General features: G+C 38.0%; 1 protein-coding gene across 1 annotated transcript in view; it reads left to right on the plus strand.

Annotated features, from left to right (window-relative positions):
* Window positions 1-24,454, plus strand: part of KCNS3 (potassium voltage-gated channel modifier subfamily S member 3) — a 44,295-nt gene that overhangs the window by 14,241 nt on the left and 5,600 nt on the right. The window contains exons 2-3 of the mRNA XM_062573161.1: window positions 6,873-7,057; window positions 7,748-9,267. Coding sequence (XP_062429145.1) covers window positions 7,797-9,267 — 1,471 coding nt within the window. The 5' untranslated portion in view covers window positions 6,873-7,057; window positions 7,748-7,796. The remainder of the gene's footprint in view (window positions 1-6,872; window positions 7,058-7,747; window positions 9,268-24,454) is intronic.

A 24,454-nucleotide genomic window follows, 5' to 3' on the forward strand; every position in this document is an offset into this window, starting at 1 on the left:
AAGGAAAATTTTTTTTGAAGACTTTTTCCACAGGTACAGATATTTAAATGATTTCATATCTTATTGCCAACACTGCTTCTAGCAGCTACTGTTGTTTCCAGTCCTATTCTCTGTCCTGATTCTCTGTCCTTTTTGCTGTCTGTTTTATTGCAAAGATACATAAATATTTGGCTCAAACTTAATTTCTGAGATAGTCTGTTGACATCAACAGAATTGTACTGGGGATGAACTTGGCCAACTAGGACTGCATGGAAATACCATCCGAATAGAATTTGGCCCTGGAGATTTCAACCCAAACTTTATTTACCTACGGTCTTCTGGGATGTTTTATTGAATCCATTTCAAGAGAAGTGTAGTGGCATAATTCTATTATTTTTATAACAAGTTAATGTAATATACTGGATAATGGAGGTCACTGCCAAAGGAATATATAAAATAAATTACAGCTGAGCAAATAATTTAGCTGATGAATTTATCCTCTTTGCCTCACAGGATGTCCATAACCACAGAATAGTTTCTTCAGATGGCCTTGCTATTTGAGCTAGATGACTTTTTAAGTTAAGCTCTATCTCCATGGATCATTTGTAAAATGATTTTATAGTGAACTTACTGTATCTAATATTACAAAGAATTGATGATTACAGCTTATATCACAATGAAAGAGATTTGCACCAAGGAATATTGCCTTGTATTTTTTCAGGCTTAATTTTGTGTGCACAAGCAGTTATGTCAGCTTGGCTGACAAGCAGTAACTTAAGTCATACTAACTAGATTTCAGTCCAGATCCATAATTTTGTGATTGATCAAGTAAATTATATCTACATTTAGATGTATTGTTCCCTTGGTAGTTATTCATTCAGTAAGTGTTAAAGCGTACACAGTACTTTTATATTCGCTTTGTGTTGAATGGTTCCAAATTCAAACACTTCCAAAACCAGTGAGAACTTTGATCCTGAGATTAAGTTTGTTAGGACCTTATTTTAGCCTTTTAAAGGTATTTAGATGTCTAAAGCTAGTGTGTTCTGTAGTTAGGGTGATTTTCAACATCTCTTAAGAACCTAACTCTCAGGAAAATAACAGAAGTTAGGAGCCTAAGTGATTGTCTGCATCAGCAGGTAGCAAAATATAGTGCCTGGTGATATTTGGGTGCCCAAGAATTTGTTCTAAATTCATTTTTCTGAGTTGGGAACCCAAAAATCAAAATCCTCCAAGATCACTAGATTATTCAGAAAAAAATATCCTTCAGCTCTATAAATAATTTTTTAGAATTAAAGAGATTTGCCTGTCTTTCCATGTGAGCTAGAGGATAATTTGTTTCAAAGAAAACAGACTGTTTAGTCTGTGAGCATGACTTGGACAGGATTTTGTCCTTCTTTGTTTTGTATTCATTCAGCTTAGAGTAAAGTACCCTGAAATGTGAAGCTTTCTTAATCTTGAGAGATGTATGAAGTGCTACTGTGGAACAAGCAGCACGTGAGGCTATAGACTGTATAGCTGCAGGACAAACTAATAGGAAATCTGTAGGTCTTACTGTGTTTGAACATTGTAAGTAGCAAAGCACAGCATGGTCTGTCCAACTGTAAATCAGTTCCTTTCCTTTTGTGCCTGTGTAATCACAGGCAGATTAATGCTAACAGAAGCTGAAACTGTCCAAGTTTGGGATTGCCAGTAGCTGAGGTACTACCACGGCTAAATTTGCAACACTGAAAAAGATGTGCTGAAGCTTTTGGTGTGGGACCTCACAGAATATGGGGACTTTGTATAAGGAACCTTTAAAAAGTATCTAAGGAAGTGAAAAGTGAAACTTTTTTGACTGTAAGTTTAAATTTGCAGTAATGGGGATACACATCCCCACCAAAAATCTTTCGGGAGCTTGTTCCTGAAGATGCTGAAAACCGCGGCACTCTGAGCTGTGTTTGACTTCTGTGGCGTAGCTCTGTCAAAGGACCATGTATACAAACTTTGCCTCTGTGGCTTCTTTTTGTAAGCTTTAGGGATTTCACAGCGTGCTCGAAGCACAGTGATCTGCTCTCCCCTCTGCAAGCCGGACAATGAGCCTGTGACCTCAGGAACAATGTACGACTGCAGTGGCGCTGACTGGAGACCATCTCCAAATTGGAGCAGAAAGAGTTGGATCCTGTTGCTTTGTATTTTATTCTGATGTTTATATCCTCTTCTCACAGCTTTCCTTATGATTAGCTTTTATTTAGCCCTCGAGCTTAACATTTGGAACTTATGTTTTTGAGGTTTCTTTGCAGCATCTCAGCATTTTTTTTTTCAATTTTATTTTGTTTTCTATTCCATATGAGTTCTTATCCAGTAGCTCATTGAAACAACTGAAGCAATTAAAGCAACCAAGTAACTAACATCTGGTATGTGTTTGCTTACTTTCTTATCCCCTCTCCAGGCAAGAAGTGTGTGTTTTGGAAAAGTTAGCAGTTTATTATGTTATGTATGAATACTTTTTGTTTACAAAAGTCAAGATCAAAGAGGTAAATGCTGCATTTCAAGTAGAGAGTTGTGAAGTTTGTGGTAGCTCTGTGTTGTTCATGTTCATGAACATGATGTTCATGACACAGGATGTTCATGACATGGGCTTGGGCACTCCAGGAAAGCTTTGTTTCCAGCTGGGCACAGTTTTGCCCTTGAGTAAAAGAGTCCATTGAGTGGGTAAAGGGCTCCCCTGAGCAGAGACTGTATTGTGCTGATAGAGTTTGTCATCTGGACCCTTACCCTGGGGCTCTAGTCACTTGCTTATATGCCACAAATAGTTTGGATGGTGCTTGGCACATCAATGTGCTTGCCCATGGTTCAGAGATTGAGATTCCTGCAAGTCAAACAAGAAATTCTTCAGATCATAAAGCTCGTCATTGCCCAGTTTGCTTGACATTTTTCTGTGCCTTCTTGGCTTAATTTGAAAATCACTTAAGAGTATGATTGTAGCAGGTTCCAGATTATGGCCTTCTGAAGCAGGATCCGTTTGCTCTCTTGATTGTGGACATTAGAATTACAGCACCCTCAAAACAAAACAGTAAATTGTTGCTTACTGGATTTATTATACAGAGTAATTACATAGAGGCACTAATAAGAATATCATCTGCATAATCAATATGGGTTTATATTGCTGTCTCAACAGTAAGTCAGTCTAACATGCTAAGGTTTTGCTGAGCACTAAGTTCTTCCTTTGTCTGTTTCTGAGTAAAAGTTGTAAGTTTTTTTTTTGTTGTTGTTGCTTCTCGGTTCTGATGTAAATGGAGCTGAGATTTAACCTAGTATTTTCATCATTTTGTTTTGGTTTTGTTATGGTCAGAATTCTCTCTTCCCTCCTCCAAGAATTCTTAGATCTTGGCTACTTTTTGTGATATTAGCTTACATTGTTAGTGCTCTCATCTTAATGGAAAGTGAAGTAGAGATTTTATCCACTAGAAATTCATCAACAAATCGAGTTGGTTTATTTTTGAATACTCCTTAACCTTAATCCAGAGTCGCTTCAGTCCTTGAAGAATTTTTGGGGAAAATCATGCTGCTGTGAAAACAGTTTGGCTGTTGATCATGAGGGCAGTGAAGTGCTGAATCCTGCTGCCCGTGGTTAGGTAAGGAGGCCAAACCCGGCTGACCATGGAGAGAGGCTGCTGAGCTCCATGTCCCCAGCTCCCATCAGGAGCAGGGCTGAAAGTGCATTCCCCGTAGGCACACACACAAACACACAACGTATATATGTGTGTATATGTATATACACATGTGTGCATATGTGTATATATATATATATGTATAAACGTCTGGCCATGCAGATCAGCGCAGATAGACAGACACTCTCCACCCTCAGGCAAACACGAACAGCGCCAGTGGCCCTTATCCTTCCCCTTCCTGGCTGACCAGGAGAAAGGTCCATCAGTGGGACAGCCCTGGAGTGGTCGGACAGGTTGTCTGTTCCTGTGAGGAGGTAATTGGGGTTCTCCCCATGTCCTTGTGCCTCTGCGCTCTGCTGTGCTTGCGAAGATGAGCCTTGGATGGGCTGCGCGCTCTCCTCTGATGGGCCTGGGACTACTCAGGGCAGGACATTACCTGGGTGTTACCCCCATCTGCCTCTGCCCTTGTCTCATGGGCTCCTTTGTGCTTGGGGGGGGGGAGCTTTCTACCATGTAACCTAACGCTCTTCTTAAGTGAGTAGAGAATGGGGCTCTTTTTCTTTTTTTCTTTCTTTTCTTTTTTTCCTTTTCTTTCTTTCTTTCTTTTTTCATTTTTTTTTTTTTTTTTTTTTTTTGTCTTAGTCAGTCCTAAAAGCTGAGTGTTAGGAAACACTTGGCACAACTGAATCTTACAATAACTCTTTTAGCTTGTGAATGCTTCATACTAAGGTGTAAATTCAGTAGATAAATCACTTCTGTGTACCCAGTTTAGCATTCTGTTAAAATGACGTATTTTATATTTTATATCTTGTTTAATTAGAAAGCAGTGTGTCTCAAATAGTGCCCCCCCACATATTAGTAAGACAGGAACACAATAGAATTTATGTTTCAAACTAATCTGGATTTAAGAGGAGTTGTTTAAAGGGGTTTGTAATGTAACCAAAGACAGAAGTGTTTTTCCACATTTTTCAAAATCCCTTTCTTTCACTATGTAAATAAAGCTCACTCGGATACAGATCTGTTTTTGCAGAACTAATTACCTGAACAAATACATGGTTTTGGCATCTTCTGGGCCTGGTTGTTCAATTCTTATAGGTGTCAGTAGTCTTTACACACAGGAAGATGCTCATTAGGTTCTCAGTAGCTTTGGTTGCAGTGAGTGCTGGGAATACGTAGTATTAGAATGCAAATATAATACAAAAGGTTTGAAGTTTCAGATCCTATATTCCTACTTCTGTGATGGATTATGGGAAAAGAGTGGAAAGAAACTAGTGAAAAGAGAGAACAATTGTGAATAGATCTCTAGTGATGTTTGTGATGGTCCTAAAAATGAAGTTGCATTTGGAGAGGCTAAAGGTGAAGTGAGTAAGAAGACTGTTACTCAGAAAGTCCTTTGTAATTTCTTCCTAAGCAGAGAGATAGGTCTGTATTAAAACCTAGAGTATCTTAAAATGTTCCCTGAATTTTTCCTCTGCTACCATGAGCTCCTGATCTTACTTCTTTGGTCTCTCCTCTCCTGGAAGACACTGGCATGACTAAAAGATGACCAGATAGAAATCCTTATCTTCAGGTTAGTTGCAGGGAGATGATGCTTCCCTGAACAGGGAGCCTTTCTCTGCAAAGGAGACATTGCAGAGAAAATAAAAAATTGTATTTTACAGGTATGAGAAAATACTCTTAGCTGGAAGAATTCAACTTCTGGCTGACAGATGCTTCATCTCTCTGGGCAGTTTGATGCTTTCCCTTCCAGTGTGAATCTGTATTTCCATTTCCCTCACCTCTCCATGGCATTTAATCACAATTTTGAACCTGGTCTTGTAGAGTTTTTCCAATTCTCTCCTTGCTCTAATCAATAAGCAACAAGAATGACTTGACTGGTGTATGGGTTGACCCTACTGTGAAGCGGGGTGGGATTGTTGTGCTCTAGGTCTCACTGATGTAGTCCACATGCAGGAGATGTGAGCAACAACCTCTGGTCAAAAGGGTAGGAGAGAAACCTCCCCTCTCCTGATGGTGAAAGGATGGGAGCTCTACAGGAGCTCATTTGGGAGGATAGACTTGGAGACAATAGCTGGAAAATGGCTCCATTTTCATGATAGAGCCAGTTCAGAGCCCTAGTTATGTCAGTTTTGAAGATCAATTCTGGGTTAGACAGAGTTGCTTAAGAACTTGAATATCAAATAACCTTGAGTGACTTACCCAGCTGTAGCTGGCAGTGGAGGAGAAGCAGACTTATCTCTGTTCAGGGTATTCACAGTTGATTCTGATCAACAGATTAATTCAGATTTGTTTAGTCTTCCTTTCTCTGCAAAAGTTCATGGCTCTTGTCATTTTTGTGGACTTAGAGAATGCAAACACTTTATATCTTTACAGATTCATAGAGTGGGACTAGCTGGTCCTAGGGAACTCATCCATTTATATAAGTACCCAAAGGCTGAACCAAGGCTGAATTGTTCTAGGTAACAATAAATAGGATTGCTTTTGCCTCCTACCTGAGTTGGTGGTGTAAACTGGGGCTCACTCTTGAAGCATAATGTCCCAGCTATCCATTCTGGCACCTATTAAAGTAAACGTTGACTCTTATTTGAGGGAAATGTCTAGGTTTCTTTTGCCTGAAAAAGAGCTGATCCTCCTGCATCTCATGCTGACATGCAGTGGGAGTGCAACCAAGGTACATACACTATGAATAGGGAAATAGGAATAACCTCAATGGCCTTCCTTATTGGACTCAGAGATCTTGAGGAGCAGCCAAAAGTGTTCAAACTCTTAAGAGATCTTAACTTTCTGAATCTTAATTGGTACTATTGCAAGAGGAATTAAAAAGTGGAGTGATATAGAAATTACTGACTGCTTCTCCCAAGCCATTAATGAACACCAAAGCACTTTCACTGCATGATGTAAGTCCATCTGTTAGCAGCTCTCTTGTCACATTTAAAATTCACTGACTTCCATATTAAGTTGAATTAAATTAGCTTGGTATACATTAATTAATGTTTAAGTATCAGAGATCAAAAATTTTTGCTCTTCTTACAATCAGAAGTTATATGACAAGTATAAGACCTGCCAATTTTAGCTTGAAGACAATAGTTTCTTAGGAAGAGAGCAAGAGCTGAATTCTTCTGGAAAAGTTAACTCATTTGCTAATAACGATATCTGCCTTTTGAATTCAGTTTCAGCTGAATAACTTAACTTACAGTGAAATATGGAAGCATTAAAATGTCCATTACTTCTGTCTGTCTGCAGGTATCCACAGTTACTTGCTGAGGCAAAATTGTTGTAGAAGTTCCATCTCTGGAAGCTTCTGTTTCTAGAAATGACATTTCAGCACCAACTTAACAACATTACCATAGTGGCTGTGGCCATGCAGTGGGAGAACAGGAAGAGCTTCTGGAACTGACCAAAGTCATAAGAGGGTTGTGACACTCCAGGTGAGTGAGAAAGCAGGAAGCAAAGCATCTTGAGGGTGTGGAGATAGTCAAATATGGACTAAACAAATCTCCAAAGTCAGGAATTGGAAAGCTTCAAATGCATATTTGACATGTTTTCAAGAATAAAAAAAATACTCTTCTGGGGATGATTTAAGAAGGAAATGGATTGATATCATGACAGAAATTGCAGTCCCCATGCATGTAAATAACATTGAAAGCAATGGATTACAGTTTGCCACTTCATATAAATCAATATAGCTGTACTGACACCATAATTGAGAAATACCTGCGCTTAAGTTTTGCCCTGAATGTTTTGGTAGATTGACTAGGTTTCTGTCTTTTATCGAAAGATTTCTTTAGTTTGTTTCAGTAAACTTATCTAATGAGCATTAATTTCAATATGATAGTATTGTACAGAGACTAGCTTATTTGTAAATTAGGCATTCTTCCTCTACACTAGAAAAAAATAAGGAGAGCAAAACCAGAGTGTACTGTTTTCAAATTTGCTAAAGCTGACTTAATAAACTGTTAAACTAATTTAAACTTGCTTCTGTGCAATGCTGAATAATGCATTTGTCGTTTCATTGCTCTTTTGTTACAGCATCGCACAGTAATTGGAAATGGAAAAAGAATGTATCACATGAGCAAAACTGAACTAAATGCTCTAATAATATCTTATGTTCTTTTTAGGTTCAATGTAGTCTTACTGGGCACCAACAGTGGAACTGTTCTGTTCAAAATGGTTTATGGTGAATTTTTCCGCAGACCTGGCAAAGATGCAGAACTTATCAATTTGAATGTGGGTGGCTTTAAGCAATCAGTGGATCAAAGCACCTTGCTCCGATTTCCTCATACTAGACTTGGGAAACTTCTCAAATGTCATTCAGAAGAGGCTATTCTAGAACTCTGTGATGATTATAGCGTTGCAGACAAGGAATATTACTTTGACAGGAATCCCTCCTTGTTCCGGTACGTTCTAAATTTTTACTATACAGGCAAACTTCATGTCATGGAGGAGCTTTGCGTCTTTTCATTCTGCCAGGAAATAGAGTACTGGGGGATAAATGAGCTATTTATTGATTCCTGCTGCAGCAATCGGTACCAAGAAAGGAAAGAGGAAGGTCCTGAGAAAGACTGGGATCAGAAAAGCAATGACAGAAGTATAGATTCTTCTAATGAAGAATCATCTTTATTTGATAAAGAGCTGGAAAAGTTTGATAATCTGTGTTTTGGTGAAATAAGAAGGAAGATATGGGTCAGAATGGAAAACCCTGCATACTGCTTGTCTGCCAAGTTAATTGCCGTGTCCTCCTTAAGTGTTGTCCTGGCGTCGATTGTTGCCATGTGCATCCACAGCATGCCTGAGTTTCAGAGGCTGGATGCCAATGACAGGGAGATTGAAGACCCTGTGCTGGAAGCCGTGGAGATTGCCTGTATTATCTGGTTCACTGCTGAATTAGTGATCAGGCTCATCACAGCACCAAGTCAAAAGAAGTTCTGGAAGAAACCACTGAACATCATTGATTTTGTCTCTATTATCCCATTTTATGCCACATTGGCAGTGGACACAAAGGAAGAAGAAAGTGAAGATATTGAAAACATGGGGAAAGTGGTTCAGATCCTCCGGTTAATGAGGATATTTCGTATCCTGAAACTGGCCAGGCACTCTGTAGGACTGCGGTCTTTAGGTGCCACTTTGAGACATAGCTATCAGGAAGTTGGACTTCTGCTTTTGTTTCTGTCTGTTGGGATTTCTATTTTCTCTGTTCTTGTCTACTCAGTGGAGAAAGATGATGACTCATCAGAACTGCACAGCATCCCAGTTTGCTGGTGGTGGGCAACCATCAGCATGACCACTGTTGGTTATGGGGACACCTACCCTGTCACTCTTGCTGGAAAGCTGCTTGGCACCCTTTGTATTATATGTGGGATATTAGTGGTGGCACTTCCAATCACCATTATTTTCAATAAGTTTTCTAAGTACTATCAAAAACAAAAAGATATTGATCCGGACCAGTGCAACAATGATCACAAAGAGAAATGTAATGACCTACCATATTTTAACATTAGGGATATTTATGCAAAAAAGATGCACTCCTTCATTTCTAGCCTTTCTTCTGTAGGAATTGTAGTCAGCGACCAAGATTCAACAGATGCCTCCAGCATCCAAGAAACGGAGGAAGTTTATAACACAACATCTGTAGAGAATGGTACAGGAAAATGAGTTGAATCACTTTCTCTTCCCTTTATTTCTGTTTTCTGATTCTTGGTTAATGTGGACTTCTAAACTTCAGTGAATTTATTAAGAGCAGTTAATTCTCAGGGTACTTAATTCTCAGCCATATTTGGACATTCTTTGCTCTGAGGATGCCATACAAGCTTCATTGTTTATAAGAGGCTTTAAAATATGCCTCATATGTTAGTGAAGTTTTACACAACTAATATTACGCATTTTGGGAGGAAAAAAATCAGGAAAATGATATTAAATGTTTTTTTTTGTCTGAAGAAATCTGATGGCTCATACAGAATGTGCTGTTATTAATTTACTGCTGTTCAGGTAGAGATATATTACAAATACGTAAGAACTATGGCACAAGTCAGTGAAGTTTTTACCTGCAAATATATCTGAAAAAAAGAAGGAATTATGTACACATAAAACTGTGCTCACTAACACCTATAAATAATCTTGGAGTTGGGAACCAGTTTCCTGAGTCTGGGCAGAAAATGTATTGGTACATACTGTTTTTATTCCATGGAAGCATAATATTTATGAATTTCTTTCCAAAAGCACAATGCATTTTTAATTTGTTAAAATAAATTAATCCCATTGTGCCTGTATTTTTTTCCCGTGTCCCACGTCTAGCGTGGTCGGTTCCGTCAGTTCAAAAAGGGTCTAAACCACTAGTCACAGCACAAAGCCAAGAGCAGGGCAGGAGCTTGTCGTACCTTTTAGTCATCTTTTCTGCCATTGTGAATCTGAGCAATGCTAGTGCCTGGACTGGAGAGGAGCCTGCTCTGATTAAGTCCAGCTGGGTGGCCTGGCCAAAGGCTTTTTTTGTGTGTGTGAGTGGGAGGAACTGAATCAAACTTCTGCGGTCTCTAGAAGCTGTTGTTCCCTGCTGCCTGCTGCACTCCTTTGCTGGAGAGGACTCCTTTATGTACTCCTTTATGGTAGAGGAGACATGAGCCAGCACCTCAGCTGCTTCACTGGAGCAACAGGGATGCACGCACATGCTCTCTTCTGCCACATATTGCCCGTAGGCACAAGGGGGTAGAGCGGGCAGCCATACATCAAACTCTTGCAGCTACTTTTGCTAAAGCTGCTCTGCTGGTGATGGCAGCTTTCCTGGTTTCCACTGTGGGCTGCAGCAGTGCTGATTGCCTAGCAGAGTGCTGCAGCTCTGTACATTCCTCTCCAGGGATTTCTTATGCAGCCAACTAATCCTGCTCTGGTTGAAACCGGACCTTCTTAGGGTTGTGTAAAAGGAAAGCCAACCCCGTTGCTTAGCATAGAGGAGTGCTGGAAAAACTTGAGGACCTTACTGAAGTCAGTTGTATGTTTGAACACATTTCTTTTTTCATATGTCTAGTGACTAAATTAGATGCTATGCAATGAAGAATCCAACCTACTGCAGTTTTGACTTTTTGCTCAAAGGGAGGTTTCTTCTTTTCCATTTCTTTTTCTTTTTCTTTTTCTTCTTTTCCTTTTCCTTTTCTTTTTTCTTTTTTCTCTTTTTTCTTTTTCTTTTTCTTTTTCTTTTTTTTCTTTTTCTTTTTCTTTTTTTCTTTTTCTTTTTCTTTTTCCTTTCTTTTTCTTTTTCTTTTTCTTTTTCTTTTTCTTTTTCTTTTTCTTTTTCTTTTTCTTTCTTTTTTTTTCTTTTTCTTTCTTCCCTTTCCCTTTCCCTTTCCCCTCCTCCTCCTCCTCCTTCTACTTTTTCTTTTCTTCTTATCAGCCAGATCCTGAAGTTCTTACTCAGGCAGATCAAACTCAGTAGCAGTGACTTCAAGATTGAAAAAAAAAAGAAGCAGACTATGGGAATCTATTTTAGCCTCTGCAAAAGTAACCCAGAGGGATGATTTTTCAGGTGTGTACCAAGATTTGTATTGCAAAATACACCCAGTAGCTGTGGTAAACTTATCTATTGAGGCACAGAGACCTAACTTATCTCCAAGAGAGTGAAGCAGAAAAGAAAGGAATGGATAAACCTATATTTAGAAAAGAGGTTTCCTCAGAACTACTGTGCACCAAAATAGTGATCTGAGACTTGAGGAGAATTTTTTAAACTTCGGAGAAACTTTAGAATTTGGCTTGTTACTTCTTGAATGTCATAAATATACATAATGTTTTACAGCTAATTAAGGTTAATTCTTCTCATAGTTACAACAAGAAAACTAGAAGGGAAAGTTAGGCTAAATGTGTTTTGTTCTTAGTGAACAGTTAGCATTGCAAAGATACAATCATATAAAATATTAAGTATATATATGCATATGAATACAATAGGAGCCAGCAGAATAGCAGTATAAAAATTACACTATGTTCAAAGAAACTGTCTTGGTAGCCTCCATGTAAAAGTAGATTATATTGCTATTGAAGTTCCAAAGCAAGGAAAAATATTGTAGTGCAACAAAAACTGTAAGAAATTTATAGTAAATAGTTGAAAACAAGCTACTATTAAAAAATCTCTTTTTACATTTAAAGCATTATCCAAGGATCCTAGTGTATGCAACGTTTTGTATTAAATTATATGGAGACAGTGGAAATTTATCATAAAATTGATAAGTTCTTGATCAATCACATGAACCATTCTTAAGGCTGTGATTTAAGTTCTTCTGACCTTCCTTATGCATAGATGGATCAAGTAGCAAAGTGGGGCATTTTTGGGGAACATATTAAGAGCATCTATATGTCATGCAGTATATGTTATTTGGTTTATTGCTTGTTTGGAACAGGATGTGAGCTCTATTTCATGCTAAAAGATACTCCCCTCAAGGCAGAACATCAGTCTAGTAACATTCAGTGGTACTAAAAATTGTCACAGGTCTTCAGTGACAAAGCAAAGTGTGTGAGAGCCAATACTGAGACACTGCATGTTGTTTCTACTAATAATTTTTTTAGCAAAATATTTGATTAGCGAGAGGTAAGTGTAAGAGAGAATTATTTCCTATTTAATTTGTCTTTGCTTCTTCCTTGAGCAGGAGCTACATATTATCAACATGTACTATTAGTATCTATGAAGCGTAGATTGTCCTTACTGTTTCTGTATTCCCATACCATATATACTTCTCTTTAGAAATATTGCCTGAATTCTATCCATCCAATTCTATACAGCTGCTCTACTTCAGATATCAAAGCACAGAAGAGGTTGTTGTTAGGATACGCATTCCATTTTGTATGGGAAAGATTTATGTGTCTTTATACAAAACTGCTTCCTGGCACATTATTAGCTTCTTTGTCTTGATGGCAAGCACTTTCCTTTCAATACCCGGTATTTACACAGTAGTGTCCATCTTTGCAGTGTTTTACCCCAGGATAGCATAGGAAATGTGTTGCACTTCCCTGTTTTGACGAACTTCCAGTTGAAGGGTGTATCACCATGCTTTCCGCAGCACATGCCTTGCTGGGAACCATGCTGTGTTGCTGCTGCCATTTGGGTGTGTGTGTGTTAGGAGAAAGCAGATGCTAATATAGAAGACCAAGAAAAGGGAAATAGGTGATACAGGAGGCTGCTAATAGAAAAGGAATGGCAGAAAGGCCTGAGAGGGCTCTAGGAGAAAGGAAAAGAGCTAGAAGTTGGTGTTGTCTTCACTTTATTTCTTGCTTTTTGTGCCACGGCATTTTCTTCCCTCCTGCCTCTCATCTCCTCATACCACCACTGCAGCCTCCCGTTCCGGTACAGTCTGGGATGCAGCAGTTCTACTGCTGTCCCAGAAAGACCCTTCCTGAATCCAGAAGGGCATATTTCTTTCACCTAGCTGACAACAGGCAAAACTTAGCTGGGAGGAAATTAGTGAGGAATCTTGCTGCGTACATAAAGAGTGATTAACGCTCGTACGGATTGTGCTTTTTTTGTAGGAAAAAACACAATGTGGCAAAAATCCATGACTGAGCATAAACATGAACTTAATAAGTGGCACATCTGTGGCAGGCTTGTAAATGAAATATCACTTATTGGCTAGGTAGAAATTAGTGTCAGGCACCATAATGTGAAACATTACCATTTAAAAGCAGGCTCCATGCTGATTTCCATGTGAACAGCTTGCTGTCAGGGAATGCTGAAAGTATCAGGCAGATTTGACTGGTAAATACTGCAGACAAGCTTGCACTGCGCCAAGAACTCCTGACAGGATGTTGTGTATTAATACGTTTATTCATTTCCACGCTTTCCATAACAACTAGAGCAAGTGACAGAGATCTGTTAAGCTGTGGAGAGCTTCTCTAATATCTTTTGATTAACTGACAGTGTTTGTGAAGCTGTTAATGCTTCTTCATCCAAAAGGGGACATTTCTAAATCAAAATCAGAATGACTCTATGCTAGATGTGCAATTTGTGTCTGATAGCAGTAGCTTGGTCGCAGTTGGTAAATATTGCTGTCTGACTCTATAGCTGCACTGCTGTTGCTTATATTTCTTAAAGGTTTATGCTCTGTCAATCAAGAGACGTCCGATGTCATTAAAAACATTTCAGCACTTTCCTGCTCCACAATAATTGCAGCATCTTTTCCAAGCACAGAAAAATGTCATGATTGCTGAAACTTTTTTTTTTTTTTTAATTTCTTGTGTAGTTGTGATTAATTTTTTGTGATGGGCCTGTGTTCCAAACACAGTCTAACAGAAGAAAAAGTCACTGTCCTATCTGACTGGCACATCTAAGGTCAAACAGAGAGTAGTAATTCATTCTGTTTTAAGCTGATAGCTGTTACAGATAGTTAGGGAGTAAAAGTCAGAGACACTGAAGAGGTATAATTTATATATAATTGCATATACGCCCTCTAGGCAGAGCTCATGGAGGGCTATAATATAATTAGATTGACAAACCACCTACATGTCATTGCTTCTTAATGAATATATTGGCTGGGGGCAGTCTTTGCTCGGGGCATTAGCAAAAAAGCATAATGTCAGAGAGTCTCAACATACCAGTGAGACAAAGAGACTTTGCAGCACACCAAACTTGCCCACAAACCTGTAGGACCAAGGGATGGGGCTCCCGAGTTAAGGGCTCTTCATGGAGCTGAGATGAAAAGAGTCTATCTGATTTCAGCTATGGCAATGTGGCTCTGAGAAAGAGGAAATCTTAACTGGTTTTGTGTTTTGTAGATTCAGACTAGCACCATGCATTTTCTTGTGGTGATTTTTCAAAGTAAAAGTTTCTTCAAAACTGTTTCAAGATAGAGACTAAGAAGACAGTGTATTACAATGGTTTAAACTTCAGTTAATGTTTTGCTGTTTAACAGCATATGTATTGTCTAGGTCGCCAAATCTTTTATGCCATTCACTGCAATTTCTATTGAAAACCCTGATATAACTAGTGTATGACTATGTTAAAGATTTGTATGATCTAATTTAGTGTCATTGTCATAGGATCTCATTAATCAGTAGAGAGAGAAAGGTGCCCTGGGCAATATTCATCTCCCATAACTTCAGTTATTATATGGCTTGTCATTTGGTCTCTCTCTCTGCCAGTGGAGGAAAAAAACAGACATCCTCTGAGAATGAGTGTCTAATCTGATGATGGAATGAGTATCTCTGTTGAATATAGAGAAAGCCTATATGAATTGCTTAGAATAAGTACCTGACATTTAGGTAGCTAAAGTAAGGCCTGATGAGTTCCAGAGGTAGGAACCTGATTATTCTCTGGTGTTGCTGTCCTCTTCCCTGAACATTATATATGTAGGAAGAACTGTGTTTCTGACATAGGAGTCTCAGCTTGGGTGACAGGGAGGTAGGCACAGGAATTTGTTCTGAAGGCTGAAGAATGCTGTGCTGAGCAGCGATAGTCACTGTGTAGGGCCTGATCCAGGACAATATTACTAAAAATAGTTTCCTGTACAAGAAAATTTGGACTAACCCCAAAAGCCTTACTAACTTTCTGTTAGAACTTGGAATAACCTGCAAATTGAAGTTCAGTCTCCTGAGGTAATCTGAAAGTACACATAATAAATCACTGGATGGAGCAAACCAGTATTGGCAAAGAAACAGGCACAATATGCTGACAGTTCTTTTGTGTCCCAAATTTGCATTATTTCTTGTCTTCCTATAAGCAGGATAAAGTATTCTTACTGTGCCATATGCTGCAAAATCTGCCCCTGTGCATTAATATCAATATAATAATGGAGCCAAGTCCTGCTATTACAGTTGTGAAGCTGGAAAAGGTTCTGAGCTTGGAGCAGACATGGAAATAGGCAACACTGCTTGGCTGCTACTGCAGGTTTAAGGTTGGAGGTGCGCTGGTGGGAACACAGGACTGTGCCTGGGCAGGGATGCGTGGGCTCCCCCTTTCCACACTCCAGCACTGAGGCAGTGCCAGAGCTCTCCTTGGCTGTGCACGCAGGTACCACTGCGCACCCAGGGACTGCACCGAAAATCCTTCCTGGGGACCATTCTGCTTGTGGCCAGCCCTGCCTACGAGGGCATGGGGATGAATCAGAAAAGAGCGAGGCCTTTGGGGAGGTACAATATTAACATGGAATTTGGTGTCGCCGCCAAAGAGGAGACGTGTCAGAGTGTACAGAAAAGAGGATAAAGTTGTTCAAGGTTCAGATATGTGACTGTAGCCATTTGAAGGCTACTCTTGTGTTACTCCAAATTCTTTCACTGAATCATAGGCAGAGATTAGTATATAGCCTTGAACCAATACCATTAACTAGAATAGTATGTTTTCTCCCTGCAGGTTGCAGGTACAATATGTCCTGTTTTTTTAAGCTGGCATCTAGGTGCAATGATGCGATCTTTTCACACTGACTGGAGTTTGGATGTTATGAAGTGTTATGCGTCCCATAAATCATCCTTGCAGCTTCTATGCCAGTTCCTGGAAACTTGGAAACTGCAAATGTGAAAAGAGTTCAAACAATTTCTCTAGTCCAGTATTACTTTTGGACAGCATCAAATGTCATACATTTCAGAGAAAAGGATTCTCTCCGCTCCTGAATTTAGGTATTCTTTTTATCAGTAATTTGAAGAGCTGCTTAGACCGTGAGACAGGGAGATAGATATATTTGGTATTTTCTTCCAGATGATGTAATCCCAAATACACAAAATAAGTATTCATTTTTTTCAGTTTCTGGAAAATGAGGTTGCAATCCTACATATTCTGATTGTGAACCTTTGACAAAAATATGATAAATAAATAAATCAGAGTTCTAAAAAGCCATTTTAATACTATAAAAAACACAGAAATTCCATATGAACCAGACAAACGCTAGGGTATGAACGTCTGGACAGTATTGTAAGCTTTCTGGGTAGAAAATCACATCTTTGCTGTCATGATTGAGAGTGTTGAATGTAAAGAAGAGTACATTGAAGTTAAAGCTGTTTGACTTTTTTTCTGTAACATCCGTCCTCACCTACCATCTCTAACCTAGAGATATTTATTTTTCATGTTGTTCATCATTTTTTAAACACAAAAACATCACATGCAGAAATCTCAGCATTTTTTTCCCTAATGGATTTTTTTAAAAAAGTCTAGTAATAGGTGTAGAAAGAGAAATGGCTGAGGGGCTGCATGTGGGCAGTATTTTTTTTTTTGTAATTTATTTTGTAATTCTGTTCTTATGCCTTTGGCACCACACACTTTTGCATTAGCATTTTTTTCTATTGACTGAAGAATCAAGTAATAGATAATTAATATCTATCTGGAGAATTTTTTAGCCAATAGAATCTGAAGGAAAAAATAGGGTATGCTATTTAATTCAGGAGAGATGTCATATATGTTGTCACAGCCTTTGAAAATTAATTACAAACTCATCATAAGCATTTCTTACCAACATATAGATTTATGCATAGATATGGCATAATCCATCTCAAGCATTAGTTTTGGCATCGTTCAGTGAATATAAGGTATATATAAAGTGGAAATTCAGATATGAATCTGGTTCTGTTCTTGTTTACAGCTTTTGGTGCAGTAATGTGTTTTTGACTCTTAGATTGCCTCTCTAAATGGGAGGCTAGTGCTTTGGATATTATGTATAGCTACATGTATACATACTGACTGGACAGCTGTCAAAGCATTATTGTGTGGGCTTTTAAAAATCTGGCACCAAAGGTAACCCCTTTTAATCTACTGTGCTGGCTCTCGCAGAGGAGCTGCTGCATTACGATGGTGTGTGGTGCATGCAAAGTGATCCTATTAGGCACTGCAGCGTGAGCATGCGGTGGAGAACATGAGTCCAGAAATCCTGCCCCATGTCTTTAAGCTTTGCTTGTCCTTGGCTCTATAGAAAAGCATCTTCCAAGGAAGAGAACTGTACTGTAGCACAACTTCAGCAAAGCTTTCCTGCAGTCATTTAATACTGGATGAAACACTGCGTAGTGTGACGTGGGAGATGCCTTTGCTTCAGGAGGGCAATAGTCCAGCTCACTTTCTGGTCTTTCCTTTCCTTGTGATTCTGTACCTTGTAACGTCCAAGACGGCTTATCAACACGTAGTCCCCTTTTAGGCATACAGCATATGTTCAACTCGTCTCTTCAGTATTCCCAGCTACTCAACAAACTAAAAGAAAGGGTGAAGGGAGTGAGGTCAGGAAAAAATGCTTTGTATTGGCAAAATCTTGTCTTTGACATTTAATTTCATTTTCCAGGTCCTTTAAAATGGTGGTGAAATTCTCATCAGAAATCTAGTTTACCATACAAAACCACTTGCAATTTACCCTTGCTGGCCTGTTTGTTTATTTAGTTTTACAAGGAGGTGAACATTAAAATAAAAATACGTAGCTTTTCATACAGGTAAAAATTTTTGAATAATAACTCTCATTGCCAAGTATTTCTATAGCTATCAGAATGACCATTGTTATATTAAATCACCTAAAATAAACTGTATATACCCACATGAAAAAAAATGAGAGAAAGGAAAAAATGCTGACTCTTTCCTATCTCTATCTACTTTCATGGTGATTGAGATACCTTCCTCTTGGCAGTGGGTCAGATGGTGACCCACTTGTTAATTAACTGGCCATAAAAAAAAGTAGCTGAGGAAGGATTTTGGGATCTGAGAAAGATCAATATGGAGAAAACCATCACTGTGATCAATCCCGTCTATTTTTGACACCTTAATTAATAGGTATCTTTGGCAGCATGAAGGAAGCCCAAGTGCTGGGGAAAGGTACAGCTAACCGTTTTGTTGTGGTCGTTTGGGAACAGCAGTACAAAGGGACTGGGACTCAATCCAGCTTCCACTGGGAACTGAAAATTGTATGTATTGCAATGCAAGTGGGCATGGATCAGAAGGGGCTGATGTGGGTTGGCTTAGAGGTATCCTATCGTGGTAGGAGCAATGGTTTTAGTCTCCGAAGAACTGGAATCTTCCCCTGTGGCTCTGAGTGATGTTCCCTGTGATCCTATGCCAGCTATTCTGCATCCAGTGCCTCTGGTTTCCATCACAGCTTTTGCCTCTCTTTTCTGACTTTTAATTTATGTTGTTCAGCAGTTGTCCTCTTCCCTGAAGAGGACTATGATGGTCAAAAATCAGAATGGTCTTGCAGAGGATCTCAGTTCACTGGGAGAATGATGGTTTCCTGAACTGTGGAGGAGTGGGAAAAAGTTAGGGTCCTGATGGAAAAGTTCCTGAATTTAATTTTGGCCAAACTGTTTAAAATGAGTTGCCTTTAATGAAATGCCTAAGGGGGAAGGAAAAGGGTAAAACTTATTGGTATGAGAGGGGGGAAAAATTGCCCTCCCTGTGCTGTCTTGCTTTAGTTATGCAATAAATAATGTATTTTATTAGAACAAATGATAGATTTTTCTATTTGGTTGGTGAACAAACTTTTTCAAAAAATCCATAGCTTAAGACTCCTGCTTTAACATTTTCATTTTATTTGACTCAATGTTTCTTTTGATATTGAGAAATTAATTCTTTTGCTTCTGATTAAATTTAGGTCAGTTTTGAAATAAAAAATATGTTTCACAATGAAAAAGGATTTTTTTTTGTTTAGGATATGTTGGAATGCAATATTTCAGCATCTTTGGTAAAAAGATTCTCTTAGAAAATTTCACAATGAAATATGCACTGTTCCCAAATCCCTCCATGACATTTTTTGTTTTGATTTGGTTTGGTTTGTTTGTTTGATTTGTTTTGTGGGAAGTTCCCAGCAAATGTGGGCTTGATTCAGAAATAAAATTGGTCTCCCTGTGACAGCCTTTTTCAATGAATTTGGTATTCACAAAAATTGTTTTCGTCTGAATTCAGTGGTAGTCTTTGGAAAACAATTGTGTTCCTTGAAGAATTTGGGATGAGCAAAAAAAAAAAAAAAAAAAAAAAAACCCAAGTCACCTCCATGGTTTCTATGGCTGATCTGTTGCCTTCCCTTATTGTGTATATAATGGTTGGTTCCAAAACAGGGCTATAAAGAGAAATGAGCTTGTACAGCACAGAAATTGTTACAAGAAAATCACATCCCGAGAAAGGAAATGGACCCATCTTAACAAGTTTATGAGTGAGAACTTCATTGTGAAACCTACTTTAAAGCAAAAGAAAAAGCCCTCTTGAAAAGCCTGTTAGACACCATCAGTTCATATTATTCCTTTGACGGGAATCTGCAAGCGGATCAAAGGAGTAAATCGTTATTTCTTTTAAGTAGTAATTACAAATGGATATTTATTTTCCTCTGGAATAATTGGTGAATACGTTTTGAAAGGAGCTCTTTCCAGTAAATAAACTAGCATCAATCAGTAACTGCTTAGTGGCTGGTAAGTAGAAGCAGAGTCCTAAAGTGGATAGGTAGGCTCAAGAGAGAGGTCATTATAGTACTATTATTTAATATTTATGCAGTTTAGTCTAGAGAAGAGAAGTCTTGGGGAGATATAACAATCTTAATACACATGAAAGGCTTTTGCAAAAGGATAAAGCATATGTTTCTTTGTATTATTTAGGCAATGAGGGAGTTGAACTCGAGCAAGGGAGAATGAAGATGAAGCTGGTATAACTTAAGAGTTCCTCATGCTCCATTATGGCCTGTTGCCCAGCCTTCAGCAGGTTATCTCAGTTGTGTTGGCATAACTCTGTATAAAGACAGAGCAAGCTGCTGAAATGATCCAAGTTTAAGAAAAAAAAATCATTTATGTCAGCAAAATCCAGTGGGTGGAGGTGAGCTGTGACCTCCACCTTTCCCTGGACCTCTTGAAGGAGACCTGACTCTTCTTTTCAGTGAGTCTGTAGTTGTGGCAACAGTCTGACACATCATATAAATTGTTCATTTGCTGGAGATGTGAAAACATACTCCACTGAGGCTCTAACTCAGTGGCTTCAGTAAGGACTTTTCTGGGCTATGTTCTGTGGTCATGAAGGCCATCCCTATCCCAAGGCGGTTTTGAGCCTTGGGTGTGACATGGAAAAAATATCTGAATGTCTGTTGTAGCTCTATCTGAAACTTGAGAAGTTGAAGTTGCTGTTCTGTATGGTGTTAACTGACGTTTCCTATGCTCTCCCTAGTGTAAAAGGAGAAAGGCCCTTCGGAGATAAGGCCCAGGAATGTGTCGGTAGAGAGTGAAATATCTTCTTACTCAATAAACGGGTCCTTGGTAGCATGACTGTGATACAGTGACAGTCTGTCATGAGCAAAATGCCAAGGCTACTATCAGTCTTTGCCTTATTTGCCTAATCTTTCAGTAGAGCTCATTTTGGTATGTGAGCACTGTGTAAATTTGATTTATCTTGCAAGCATCACCCTTGAAAGGAAGTGCTAATAATTCCATTTCACATCTGATTTTAAAGGCCAAAGTGCAAAGCTGAAATATTTAATTCTCTTATCTGTGGTCCATTTGATTTGTTATGTACAGAATTGCATAAAGTGCTGAAAAGTTATTTTTATGCGTATTAAGTATACTCGTTATTTTATAGCTATTAGTATTTTCACTAAAAATAGAGGTGAGATCAATTTTTGAAATGAAATTCTGATTCTTACCTGCACAAAGCATTTTATATGTCAAAAGTAATGTATTTTGGTGGAACTACATTGACTTTTTTTTGCCAGAAACGTTCTTCCAGAGGAAACTTCAAAATCCCACCCTTCCATTGTGGTTGGGAATGGTTTTGGTTTTGTTTCAATTTCCATGCCAATAAGAAATTTTGTTTTCTGACAGACTCTGCACACAAAAAATTAATTTCATTGGGCTCGTTTGAATACATCTGCTTGCATTTTTATCCCTGCTAGTATTTTGAACCTCCTTCCTTAACTCTTTAACTCCATTTATTTCAGTGGAATCCATTCTGTTTCTCCTTAGATGGGACAGCCAGATTTTTCATATTTTCTTATTTTTTTATGTATGAGTTAATTCAGTATGCTGATATTGTGAACATAAGCACAATTTGTACCTTTAATGTAAATCCAGTTCTTTCCTTACGGGAGAATTATTACATTTTTGAGTGACTTTTAAGCAGAAAGCTTCTTCCAGATCTGGAATATATAATCTCCATTTGGTGGCATTTTTAAATCATGATCTCACTTCCTTAGTTATGTTTTGTTTGCACTTTTACATCTTAGTATGTTTGACCAGCTGATCAGCTAGTCCATGAGTGTGTTTGAAGAGTGCTTTATGAATAATATAATGGCTACACAATCATTAAACTTTGTACTGTCTCCTGCAATTTTGAACCAAATATTTCAATTAATTTCTGAACTGATGCCAGACTTCTCGATTCTGTGGTTTATAACACTTCATCATCTGTTATGTGAATGATGAATTCTCATAGTATTTAACACTGATCTCACCTGTGCCATGCAATTGCTTATCGTAAATGCTATAAAGCTTGAAGATGCATAGGTTAAATTCAAGCAGCCACTTAAGTCCAAATGCAAAAAAAAAAAAAAAAAAAAAAAAAAAAAAAAAAAGTCAGAGGTATGGTATTCTTCTATGTAAGTCCCAGAAGCTTACCCTTCCCCTTGGTCCTTCGCCGTAAACCAAAGTAAGACAGTGCTCAAAGTACCTGGTGGTGCATATCTGTAGTCTTTCCTCTCTTTGATTAAAGGAGAAAAGAAGGAGCCAACCTGATATGTGCATGACTGGCAGCAAGATCAGGCCTGGGGTGAGTGAATGGGGCCATGCAAACCTGTGAGCACTTCTTCACTGCCACAACAGTTCAAGAACTTTACAAAAGACTTTAAAAAGCTGGCGTTCTGGAAATAGCAACTTCTAATGGTAGTGTCTTCAGAGGAAAGCTGGTACCATCAATCGGTGCTTCCAGCTGCTTCCTAACCCTTTAGAGAATGTTCTGCTGGTAGAAGATAACTTTAATTTCATTAAAGCGTTAATAACATTTAGCTTCCAGCACAGTCTATTTGGACACTTATCTGCAGTCTTTCTTATTTGTACGTTTCTTCTATATTTATCCAAGCCATTGATGTAGTAGCATCTCATTATTAATAGATATTTATATTATGTAGACTTTGTTGATATCGAAAAAATTGAGTTTTCAACTGATGTTGAGATCTGAGCTTAATTAGGACTCTGTACTCCTATCTGAAAGTCACAATAAAACTAATCTGCATTTTTTTCTATCAGTGGAATATAGGCAACTTTTATTTGTTGCTAGCATAGGTATTGATATTTATATCTGGGTTTTTTTTGTAGTTACTAAAGCTCTTGTTGATTTTTTTGCATGAATTATTTTAGAAAACTGCATAGGCTCTAAATTGGGAGAAGATTCAATCCTCATATCTTAATGTGTATCAAGCAAGGCTATCATGTTGCTCAGCTGATTTGAGAGTTGTTTTGCTTTTAGATGAATATTTTTGAGACTGTATCTATTTATGGCTTTATCCCCTTGTGAATGGTTACTGCAGGTCATTTGTTGCTGGTTCAGAAGTATCAGTTAATCCTACAGGAAATGGAACATGTGTGAAACTCAATGATTTCTTCCTATGGGAAAATGAGCAATTTTGTTAATTATGAGCTTCAGTCAGCAGGAAGTAGTGAAACTAGATTCTAGTTTATGCCTTTGTATAGATTTGAAATAACTTTTTCTAAATTTTGAGGGTGTAAAGAAACAACTATTTTTGAGGCATTTATTCCAACTCAGTCAAAAAACCGTATCTCCTAAGAAATATGGGAAAGTTACATCCAGTATAAAATCAAATGTCAGCAAAAATATATTGCTCATGTTTGCTGGAGTACCTAATGACTTTTGATGCTTTATTTTCATGCCTTGACAATACAGGATCCTCAACTAATTCTTAAAACCAAGAATTTTTGCTGTGTCCCAGATTGAACATGCATCTTTAATGCATACTCTTGGCTTTAGAATAATTTGTGTCAGAATATCCTCATTTATTCTGCACCCTTTCATAAAAATATTGTTGGAAACAGACTGGAAAGTGGTGATGCTCCTTTCTGAGCAAAATTTGGATGACATCATACTTTGGCTTAATTTTGAGACAAAAGTTTTCAATCCTAAGGAAAAAGTACATGGCACTGTGAGTAGATGGCCATTCAGTCTTTTCTACAAACCAATTGCAGGTACACTTAATAACAGCAACCAAGTGGAGGATTTTCCCAGCACACCCTGTGCTGATCAGCACATCATCTGACATGATCTTTGAATAATTAATTAACGTATTTCACTGAAAAGAAAAAGCTGAATTTAATACTACCTCCTGTATCTAGAGCTATATGGCTTGTTGATGCAACTGCCATTCTGGTAATGAAACTGTAAACTCGACTGTGTGCGCTAGCAGAAATTGTGATTGAAAATGTTTGAGGAATTTCGTATAGAACTGAAAGTCTTCAAAAATTTGTTCATCTGTTTGTTTTTGTTTTGCTCTCCCTGTGATAGGTTTGTTCTCAGAATTAGTAACATAATCCACTGGATTTCAAATTGCAATATAGTTTAAACTCAGTATAATGATTTGACAGCTAAATAATTAATCTTATTTTTCAAGTTGATATGTATTACATATTGCTATTATGGAATTTGGTTTCTTATAAATATTTTAAAATAAGCCCAATCAGAAATACAAAATATCATATTAACTGAGGCTACTTAGAAATGAGAAAAGATCTCTTGTTATCATTTCTTTTTCTGGCCTGCAAAATTTTAATTGAATATTTTTATTTTTAATACCTATGATTTTCTTGTTTAACCTTCCAATTCAGATTATCAGGAGTTAGTCCTGATATAAGACTATCTGCCATCTGTATTCTCAGCTTGACAGAGTTATTTCACTTTTCATTTTCTGATATTTCTAGAAGCA

The sequence above is a fragment of the Rhea pennata genome, chromosome 3 (assembly GCF_028389875.1).
Source record: "Rhea pennata isolate bPtePen1 chromosome 3, bPtePen1.pri, whole genome shotgun sequence".
Lineage (NCBI taxonomy): Eukaryota > Metazoa > Chordata > Aves > Rheiformes > Rheidae > Rhea > Rhea pennata.